This window comes from Arachis ipaensis, chromosome B04, assembly GCF_000816755.2.
Source record: "Arachis ipaensis cultivar K30076 chromosome B04, Araip1.1, whole genome shotgun sequence".
NCBI lineage: Eukaryota > Viridiplantae > Streptophyta > Magnoliopsida > Fabales > Fabaceae > Arachis > Arachis ipaensis.
Genome location: NC_029788.2, coordinates 27,235,820 through 27,246,423, shown reverse-complemented (window position 1 = coordinate 27,246,423; position 10,604 = coordinate 27,235,820). Strand labels below are relative to the sequence as shown.

Sequence of the window (10,604 nt, the reverse complement as noted above, 5' to 3'; positions counted from 1 at the left end):
TTATAAATTTAAAAACTTAAAAATCATGTTATAAAATATAAAGTTTTAATAAGTAGTAACATTAACCTATTGTTTTGACCTCACAAATCAATATGATTAGAATTGTTAATGTAAAAGAGATTTACATAATAAATACTACTTGGGTTTGGTAATTTTGATATGTTGACGTGTCAAATGGTGATTGGTTAGTGCCACGAATCCAGACGACAAGCAAATGAACGAACAAATTGGTCTTCCAAATCAGAAAGTTCCACATCCCAATTCTTCGTCTCCCTTGATCGGCAATCCCTATCACTTCACTTCACCTCATTAACATTTATATTTATATTTCCGTTGAATAAATTCTGAAACAAAACAGAAAACAACATTTCTTCCTTTTTACCAACATGGCGGAAAACCCTCCCGAAACGGCGCCATCCACCTCCTCACAACCACCACCACCTCCTTCCTCTACTTCTCAAAAATCGCCTCCTGATTCCGTCAAACAGCCCCAGGTTTCGCTATTATCCACTTCAATTATAGTTTCTTTTTCTCTTCTATGTCTTAATTCCTTGGATTTTGTTATGATTGGGACTCGAAATAGGGTTTTCTTCCTCATTTTTTAAACCATTTTGGCTGTTTGATTTCTTAGTTGATAAATTAGGAGCATTATTGCTGAGATCAAATCGGCATCTTGCAACATCTCTGGCATTGTTCTGTTTAGAGAATCAAGCTCAGTGAAGATAAATTCAAGTGAAATTGAAAATGTGGGCGTGATATTTCTTCAATATTGTGTACTTTGAAACCTAATTTCAGCTAAAAACTTGTTTTTGAAGTCCATATTTTGAGGCTACATGTTATTGAAACGCAGCCTGGAACAGTTGTTTTTTTTTGCCTTAAATGGGTGTATTTTGATCATTTGACTGTAGAAGTAGATGAAGATCTGAATTTTTGTGTAATTCTGGTTGTTTCAGGTGCCAGGTTTTCCCAGTTTTCCGGCATATCCTCCTGGATACTACTATCCAATGTTTCCTGCTATGTACCCTGCAGTGGTTCCAGGGTTAACGCCACCGCAGAATGACGAACTGGCACAGGGGAACCGTGGAGCAGGCATATATGCAGTTCCTGTTCATCCGTTTAATCAGTTTAATGGACATGTTACTGGACTTCCATATAACAATCTGATCCCACTGACTTACCGCACACCCACGTAAGTGGCTAAATTGTTTCGTCGTGATGATATTCTGGTACTACGTCTTTAGAGTATTTAAGTATCTATTAGTTTTTGCTACTATTCTTCTTTTTAAGTATATTTTGTAGTGTATGGATTTTCTGGAAATTAACTTATCAATGTAGGAAATAAATGAGCAATAGCTTATATCTGTACTTTTTTATATTATGTTTCTTGTAGAGTCTTTATGTTAAGTAAAATATAGGACAGACATGCACTATATCAGTGCTCAGCAAAGCTTCCTGTGCACAAATAGTTTTCTCAAATTTCCAAACTATATAAAAGATTCTTACAATGACCGTTATGTGTTTAGTTTGATCTAAGATCCATGTGTGGGTCCCAATTTCATGAGGTTTTGTCATTAGGCAATGAATTTGAAGTTTGAATAGCGAGAAGTGATATGGTTAGAAGATGATGGTTCAGTGACCCAGAGAGATGGATCAGTAAGATAAGGATGAGCTTGATGACAAGAAGTGTGTTTTCTTTATGAAGCCTGGTTAAGTATTTGAAAGTTGAAACGAAGTCGGTAGAAATATTGATTCATAGCCCTAACAGTTAAATCGGATTTACAAAGCTTTCTCACCTTATCTGAAAACTATCAAATGTTAAAATAAACAAAAAATAAATAAATACTAATGCTAGGCTGCACCACATGGCATCATTGCATTTCTGTAACATAGACTTGCTATTATGATGAACATTATCATTCATGCTGATATTGAGCATTTCTTATGTGGGATGGAACTGAGTGAGAAGTTATGAATATAGAGATTGTGGTTCTGAACATGGTTTGACCCGATTGAAATTTTCCTGTAATATGAACAGCCTTGTTGAGCTTGGGCTAAATATTGGACTTTCTAATTCTTATAACCTCCTGCATCAAATCCAGTTGTGTAGTCTGCTTTCAAAGTTCTCAGTACATTAAGTGATAAACATGATCTTAAGAGGAAAACTGAAACAAAATGATGACATTTTATACAAGGATTGTTTGATTTGTGAAGATTCTATTTTATTTCATTTTTTATGTGGACAAATATATTAATTGTTTCTTTAACTGAATGAGCACTATCAGCAGCAGGGCAAGTTCTGATGCTGCTGCTGCAAGCGAAAATCAGGGGCAAGCAGCACAGCAGCAGCATCCTCAACAGCAGCAGCATCCTGCACCTCAAAGACAAGTTGTTGTTAGGAGATTTCAAATTGCATTTCAAATTGATTTGCTGCTTATGTTAAAACTTGCTGCTGTGATCTTTTTGTTCAACCAAGATGGTTCGAGACAGAGGCTTATTGTCCTTGTGTTTTTCGCTGCTATTGTATATTTGTAAGTATTTGTCCTTCTAGTTTTCAGTTTTAAGATTTTTTTTAGCTTTCATCTTCTGTCTAGGTCACAAACCCAGGAAATGCTTCTAATATAAATTTCTTTTCTTTTATTTATTTACTTATTTATTCAATTTTGTATATACACTACACCTGATATGTTCCGCAGATGTGTTTCTATGTCAATATAAGTGCCATTGGATATGGCTGGATTTAGTATTGCTTCGGTTGTCAATGGAAGCTGGATTATTTACCTACTTATATTTGTATGTGTTATAGTTACCAAACTGGAGCTTTGACACCAATTGTAAGATGGCTTTCACAAGGTATGCAGAGAGCAGCAGCTCCTCCTCAACCACCAAGACCTGCTGCACCCAGGGCCGAAAATGTTCCAGCTGCAAGGCAGGGGGCTGACAATGCAGCCCCAGCAGGTATGATTTGCATTTGTTTTATTCATGTGATTTTGCATGCACTTGTTTTGAGCAACATTGGTGAATGAAGTGAAGCAATAATGATCTCGATATAGTAGTTTAAAAAGTATGTGTTTCTTGAAAGGCAACCTAACCTAGGGTCATTAGGTTTAGTTACTGTTGTTGTATGTTCACTGTTGAGCTTCATTTTCACCTTTAGATTTGTGGATGGGGGCAACTGGACCTCATTTTCCCAATGTGTTACCTGGTTTTGTATGAAGAGGGTCAATTTAATTCACTTTGGATCACTTATTGAACCTAGTTTGCATTTGCTTATTGTTAATTTCTGTAGAGGGTCAGCCTGAAGCTGAGGTTGGGAATCAGCCCGTCAATGATGGCAACCGGGCAGCTGAGAACGAAAACGAGGCAGAACCTGGCAGAGTCAATGGTGGCAACCAATGGTGGGGCATTGTAAAGGAGATCCAGATGATTGTCTTTGGATTTATCACCTCCCTTCTCCCGGGGTTCCACAACCATATGGATTGAATCTATAGTTTGTACCAAACAAAGCCTTATCGAGTTGAGGCATGAGAGCGTACCCGAGATGTGGGGAAGGATCTTATGAAATAAAATGTATAGCATCAGAAGTTCCTAGTGCCATGACTTTACACATACATAGTTAGGTGCAGCTATAATCCAGCGAAAAATAGTATGTTGCAACTATAGGGTGTCATTTTTGTATCATTAGTTGGATTGTAGATACAACAGCTTTTTTCTTTTCTAGCTTTGCACCATCTCAAAGTGGTCAATGACTTTTCGATTTTCCGCTTAAGTTTTCTTTGTTATTTTCTTATTAGTTCTTGTCTTTTTGAGCATCCAGAACCCGTGTCAAGTCTTTTTTCCCAACTAATGCTGCAAGCAAGGTACATTTTTAAAATTTGATAGAATTACAGTTTTAGAATATTTAAATACTTTATTTTAATTTCCGTCATTGTGAAAATGATTTTCATTTGACAAAGTGTACCAAATATTGCAAAGCATGTTAAAAAAATTAGAGATTAAATTTTAATGCAACTTTTATAAAATTAGAAAAAATATCTTTTTATATCTTTTAAATTTGGTAATTTTATATTTAGTGATTTTCTTTTCAATTGTATTTTTATTGAATGGCAACATATTTCCAAAGAAATTTGTAAGAGTTTTGAGATTGAATTTTTTCTTTCTTTTTTTTCATGTATCTTCTAAATAATTTTTTATTGTTTTAACAAAAAGTTGAATCAAATGCTTGTTTGTTATTTATAAAAATGGTATATTTTATTATTTTGTCAAATTAAAATTATATTTAAAGTCAAAATGTTATTTCTTATTTCTTAGTCATTTTATTAAAAATTGAATCTTTTAAGGATTAGAATGGTAGTTCACTCAAATATTAGATAATAGAATTGCACACAAAAGTTAAATTGGTCTTCTAATTTCAATTGGTTCGAATTAATTACTTTCAAATTAACTAACGCGAGTTACTATTAGTCATTAGCACTGGATTCTCATCAATTAGTTAACTTCTGGAGAATCAATTTAATAATTTAATTTAACTGAAACTTGAAACCAATTTGATTAGCACGTAAAATTTGGAAGACTAAGTTGACTTTTTACTCACTATTCTATTGTATAAAATATAACAAATAAACTTTCAGCGATGCTACATGAATAAGTAATTAAGTTTAACTGAGTTGATCCAATAACTTAAGGATTGGGAATCGAAAAATTTTAGTTGAAAATGGAGAAAAAGAAAGAGAGACATAAAAAAAAGAAAAATTTTGTTAAATTTTATTTAAAAAATAATTTATTCCCCTAACATTTCCCTTAAACAGTTAGCTGAAAATTCCTTAATGATGGTCGAATAATTCTAAAGGGCAATTCAAAAATGTCCACGTCTCATTTAATACTTTTTGCTTGTTTATCCCTTTATATAACCTTCATTTTCAACAGTTGATATATAATTCAGAAGGGAAAGCAATGTGTTAATAAAAAAGTTAGATGACCCATCAACAAATCTGTCCAATTTTATTTTCTTCTATATATACAACTAATATTAAAGTGTGTGTTACGGAATGCATTCTGTTGTGGCTATCTAATTTGTGTGTTGTGCCATTGCCAAAGCTCTGTTTGTGGCCATTGCTCATTTCTTCAAGACAAATGGTGTGATGCAACCAAATCACTTACATATTATATTAACCAGTCTTATTGGTTCACTTCTATACCAACAAAATATTCGCTTAAGGAATAGATATAATATTTTTTTCCTTTTTCAGATACACAGGATAGGTGTAAATTTGGACGCACATATGAAAATTTTATAATTAATAAATAGGAATGGATGACCCATCAACAAATCTGTCCCATTATGGATGAGTATTGTCATTCCTTAGATTGGAGGTTGTCCTTTTCTACCTAATTCAATAATTTGTGTGGTGTTCTGGTTTGTCAGTTTGTGCCAATCCCACTACTACCATAAGCTTCAATTGGACCACAAAGGATCCACTACCAGTGGTCACTTGTAAATTGTATTCTAATTGAACCAATTTAGAAGTTCCAAGTCCTTTGCCACGGTATTATTTCTTTTACCATATATCTCACTCATAAGATATGATAATTTAAAGAAATTCATATTTTAGATAAACATAATTACTTGTCAAATCATCTCCAGAGCCTACTAAAGAGTAGTAAACAGCAATACACTTCAAACGCAGTGCCAATTAGGCTATGTTTGGAAACTCTTCTAAAATATAAATGCAAGAAATATTAGAAGACCTACAAAATCATTTGATAAAGTAAATAAATACAGCTAGACAAAATGCCTCTATCTCAGCATTATCTTTATGTCTGGACAGATTTCTAGTTTCTTACGTTTCTACTGACTCAGCATTTCTATATTTTTTATGTCCTAAAAGAGGTACTAATGGAGACCTTTAAAAAATTATCCCATGATTACAGGTATAAAAAAGCATTGAACCACAAACATTAAAATTATAAACTCGTCTTGGTCAACTTGGACTGCAACTGATCACATCTTCACAGGAAATGGAAAAAATAGAGCAAATTATCAATCATCAAAAATGTAAATGAGAATACAACAATAATGATCATTTATTATGTGACCGGATAAATGTATTTACATATTCATCTCTTGGAACATCTGCAAAACTTTGGTGGATACTACAAGTGAACACTAACATAAGAAGCTCATCTTATTGGAACTAAAGAATTGTAATTACAGAAACTATATGTACATATAACAATTGCAAGGTTCACCTCACATCTCAGACAGAATATTGCTAATCTTCCGAAGCTCCTTGAGAGCTGCCATGGCAGTAACCTGCCCTTTGCCAACAAGAATATTTTTAGATAAGTTCTCCACTGAGACTCCCTGGTTCCTGTCTTGTTGGAAAACAGATTCAATTACCTGCATCATTAAAAGAAGTAGATAAGACAAACAAGTTGAAACCAGGCGAAAGAGATCAATCCTGAGGTCTATACAGCATGTTATGTAATCACAAAATTATCTTCAGTTTAACTTGTGATCAGTTTGAGCGTGACAGATAGAAGCAACTTTACCTGGATATGGTCAAGCATAGACTGTCCAATATTCTTCAAAGTGCCCATCACATTCTGGTCTACAGAATCTCCTTTGCTACTAACAGAAGTGAAATGCTCACTGGTGGTAGAAGAGACAGGTGGTTGCGAATTACTTTGGTTACTACAGCTGCTGGTGGATTTTGTAGGTTCAGAAGCAGCTCCTACTTTCCCCGATATACCCTCAACGGTATTCCGTCCAAACTTCCAAAACCACTGAAATTTATTCTGCTTTTTCTCCTTGGGATGTGTAGCAGAATTTCCTGGATCATTATTATTGCACCCTGACATCTGAGGTATGTTCTCAGATTTATCAACATCAACATCAGTGGACTCTGATGTTTCAGGTATGCTCTCAGGATGATCAGAGACTGGAAGAGGTGGATCACTGAGACTGGTATCTGCAGTTTCATCGCATTCGTCAAGATATAAATTAGAGGCAACACTACTTCCCTGCGAGGTAATTTCATGATAATTGGCCTCATTAGGCGGGCTAGTTGAGTCAGAATATACAGAGGAGCTTTCCTCTATCCCTGTATTTCCACTTGGACATCTATCATCAGATGAGTAACTGTTGTCGCCTTTAGAGTTATCATTTTGCTGCACACCTTCAGCTGCTTCAGAAATATTTTCCTGCTTGCATAGGATTTCATGGCAATCCATTTGTTCTGCTTCTTCCTCAGGTCCAAGTGCCTTATGAAGCGCTTCCAATATGTTTCGCCTAACCACCTTAGATTCCTTTTTGCCATTCTTAATCCTTGAAGGTGGTGGATCAGATCCCGCTCTTCTCAGTGTGTTTTTTACCTTTTCTGTCCAGCCCTTTTTCCGAGTCGGAATCTGTTGTTCGATACCATCTTGCTTAAGTTCTTCAGCCTCATGTGCAACCCTCCATTTTTCTTCCCAGTAGCTGTCAGTTAACAAATTTACAGGAGTTTTTGGAGACACAGTTTCAGAAGGAAGGGTCTGAGATCGCGTCATAACTGATTTACTTTGGAGATGATATCCTATAATCAAAGGTGATGGAGAAGAAATATCAACACTTAGTGCACGAGCTTGCAATGATTTGGCCTTCTCCAGCAGCTTTTTAATATTAATGTTTTCAGGAAAGTTTAATAATCTCTGAAGACAGGTGGTAGGATTTTCGGTAGCAAGCAGTGAAGATCTTAAATGAAGTAGCATTGCAACAGCCATAGCTGCAATAAATGCTCCACGAGGAGAATGCAAAATCCTCAAACCCCAGTCTATGTTGTCATCAACACTTTTTTCAACTTTACTATTATCCGATGCAAAGATCTCATCCCAGATTATCAATAGATTGTCAAGTGAAAACTCACGTCCGAATAGAACTCGCAACCATCGGAGAGAAAAGTATTGGGGTTCAACACCAAGATCCAAAAGATGGCTATACAGAGATGAATCCACAAGACACAGCAAATGATACAATGCAGTAGAAGCTTCAATAACAGGAGGCAGGCCAGTTTGCGACCCTGCTACAGGGAAGGAAGAGAAGAAATCGGCCATCGCAACTGAACCACGGACACCACTCATTAAAGCATCAAACATGCAATAAGCATCATGTTCCATGAATTTCTCAGATAAAACAATGCCCAGTTCACCTTCAGCTCCATAAGCATCACTCAGCAATACAATGGTCTGTAATGCAGGATCAAGCTCATCAAGACTTTTGACTTTTGCATTTCCATGAGAGCCAATTTCATCCTCCAGCAAGTCTTGAGATTTTCTAAAATCAAAGCTGTAAGAAAGATCATTCTCCTGATATAGAAGGCCATCAAATTTGTCGGTGAAGATATCTTCATAAAGCTTTCGAACTTCTGAAAGACGCTCCACATCAACTTGGAGAACATAAAGTAGAGGAGCAAGTAACTCGTGCATTCCTATAAATTAAGTGAATTGAAAAATTTACCAACAAGCGAACTAGTTTTATAACATATATACTAAACCAAAGGAAACCTAATCTGAAAGCCTGGAAGCATAACTAAGGACATATTTTAATAAGTATTAGGTATCTCAATGTGTTAATCACTTAGTTTTCAGTCCCCGCTTTTTCTGTATTTTTTTATGTTTCTTAGAAGATTTAGACATATCTTTACCTTGTCTATAACCACATTCTGGGTGCCTGAGACACCAAAGTAATAAAATGCGTCTTAAAATGCCTTGGCATCCTGGTGTCTGGAAATAATTCCCATGTTCTGGATATAAACGTGATAAATCCTGATCAACCATTCTCTCTAGCTCCGCATTACGGAAAAAGCGACTCCATGTACTATCTGCATTTAAAATCCATGTGTCATTTACAAGAGATGAAATTCAACTGTTCTTAGCTTAAAGAGATAGAGAAGGCTAACTATTAGAAATCTACTGGACAGAATTACAATATAAGGCAATGTACGCAACAACAACATACTTATTTAACATCAGCATCTTTAAAACTGACAATAATTATTAGCATAATTCTGAAATGAAATTCCACAGAATAAGTAGGGAGCATGGCTTTACAACCACAAAGCAAACTGAATTTTTCATTTATAAAAAGACTTCAAAAACACACAATAGGTATATAACCTAGCAACCACTAATAGGATACTCACATGATGAGGATAGTGTACATTAGCATTGTGAATTGTGATAATATAACTGCTGAATCAGGGATCTGAAATCTACATACATATTGTTACTTGGAAAAACAAAAAAATTACCTGGATTTTGTGAAAGTGGATTATCCATGGTAAGATCGGGTGAGTTACTTCCATCCTTCGGGATATGCGGTTCAACCAGAAGACGCCTTCTCAGATTCGCATACCTGACAATACCAAAAGTCAGTTGATAGTTACTATTGATTATGCATTCAATACAATTAGCTGAATGAATATGCAGCCCTTCTAGTTTACACCATTATGACATATACAAACAACAACCCTTCCAAACAAAACATAAACAAAATACTCAAATACCCAAAGCCAAATGCAGAAACAGCTTAATCTTCTTGTATTTCCCACCTATTGAACAATCAATACAGTCTTGATTCATATATCAGCAGCACTTTTGCAACTTAAATAATAAAAAGGTCCTATGTTTTTGTATGACTTGATGTCCATTTAAAATCGAGTACCCTCAATTCTATATACATAAAATCGATAGAGTATATTGTTATGCGCACCATCAATAAGGTAAATTGCTATATCATGTATCAACAAGCACTGAATATAAAGTAAAAACAAAGATTCCAAATTTACGGAAACGAACACCGACACTGAAATCAAAAGAAGTACAAGAACATGATTATTCAGCTGATTTACCTCCTTCTACAGTCAGCGGTGACCCTACGAAGATCATCAATGGAAGTTGAAGACTCTGAAGGCAAAACCCCAAGATCAACACGCCACTGCAACCCTCTCAGATCACCGAATCGCCTCTTTTGAGTCACCGATCTCCCGGAAACATCGTCGGAGCCTTCAAGCTCCGGCGGCGCGGACACCGACACCGACGGAGGTGGCGGCGGCGGCATCAGCGGGTTCATCAGAGCCGGCGGCATGATAATCCACCAATTCCTCCCGAAAATAATAAAAAATTAAAGAATAAGAAGAAAAACCCTAATTTGCTTTCAGAAGCTCAAACAGATTGAACTTGAAGCGTGTGAAGAAATAAATGGGTTGTTTTATGAAGGAAAAACAATAGGAGTGGGTGAATTTGGTGCTAAGATTAAGAAGCTTAGTAATTTACAGAGGTTGATGATTGTTCTCATTCTAAATTGTGTTGCTTTTTCAGAGAGAGAGAGAGAGAGAATAACAAGTTTGTTTGTTAGTTTGTTTTGTTGAGAGGAGAAAAAGAAGGAAGCAGGGAAGCAAAGAAGGGAAGTGGGGTGTTGAGTTTATGCGAATAATGTGTTGTGTCTGTGCCGCTTTTTGTTGTGTTTTGTGTGTGATTGACTTGTTACAACTTTACAAGCCTTTTACAAGCCTAAGCTGAAGCTTTCTTCTATTGGCTTCTTTAGCAATAGCAATATTTTTTTTAGGAGT

At 35.6% G+C, this 10,604-nt stretch overlaps 2 protein-coding genes across 4 annotated transcripts; one reads left to right on the top strand and one right to left on the bottom strand.

The window, feature by feature from the left end:
* On the top strand, window positions 236-3,796 carry LOC107639171. 2 transcript variants are annotated; one of them, XM_016342614.2, is made up of 5 exons: window positions 236-494; window positions 954-1,189; window positions 2,286-2,528; window positions 2,804-2,955; window positions 3,287-3,796. In XM_016342614.2, exons 1-5 carry the CDS (start codon window positions 387-389, stop codon window positions 3,478-3,480), a joined length of 933 nt encoding a protein of 310 aa, XP_016198100.1. In that variant the 5' UTR covers window positions 236-386; the 3' UTR covers window positions 3,481-3,796. The 2 variants fall into 2 exon arrangements, with proteins under 2 accessions (XP_016198100.1, XP_016198099.1); XM_016342613.2 differs by having other exon boundaries at window positions 2,283-2,528.
* On the bottom strand, window positions 5,320-10,505 carry LOC107639172 (TBC1 domain family member 5). 2 transcript variants are annotated; one of them, XM_016342615.2, is made up of 6 exons: window positions 9,885-10,505; window positions 9,285-9,388; window positions 8,679-8,855; window positions 6,550-8,462; window positions 6,247-6,397; window positions 5,320-5,644 (listed from the first exon to the last, which is right to left on the bottom strand). In XM_016342615.2, exons 1-5 carry the CDS (start codon window positions 10,118-10,120, stop codon window positions 6,248-6,250), a joined length of 2,580 nt encoding a protein of 859 aa, XP_016198101.1. In that variant the 5' UTR covers window positions 10,121-10,505; the 3' UTR covers window positions 5,320-5,644; window position 6,247. The 2 variants fall into 2 exon arrangements, with proteins under 2 accessions (XP_016198101.1, XP_020976706.1); XM_021121047.1 differs by lacking the exon at window positions 5,320-5,644 and adding an exon at window positions 5,741-6,004.

Bases quoted from the DNA above. Each gene is read 5' to 3' on its own strand.
- LOC107639171 (XM_016342613.2), top strand. From the start codon at position 387: ATGGCGGAAAACCCTCCCGAAACGGCGCCATCCACCTCCTCACAACCA. The intron at 495-953 runs GTTTCGCTATTA...TGGTTGTTTCAG, and splicing joins ATTCCGTCAAACAGCCCCAG to GTGCCAGGTTTTCCCAGTTT. The intron at 2,956-3,286 runs GTATGATTTGCA...TAATTTCTGTAG, and splicing joins TGACAATGCAGCCCCAGCAG to AGGGTCAGCCTGAAGCTGAG.
- LOC107639172 (XM_016342615.2), bottom strand. From the start codon at position 10,120: ATGCCGCCGGCTCTGATGAACCCGCTGATGCCGCCGCCGCCACCTCCG. The intron at 9,389-9,884 runs GTAAATCAGCTG...TGGTATTGTCAG, and splicing joins ACCGCTGACTGTAGAAGGAG to GTATGCGAATCTGAGAAGGC. The intron at 8,463-8,678 runs GTAAAGATATGT...CTTAATTTATAG, and splicing joins AGAATGTGGTTATAGACAAG to GAATGCACGAGTTACTTGCT.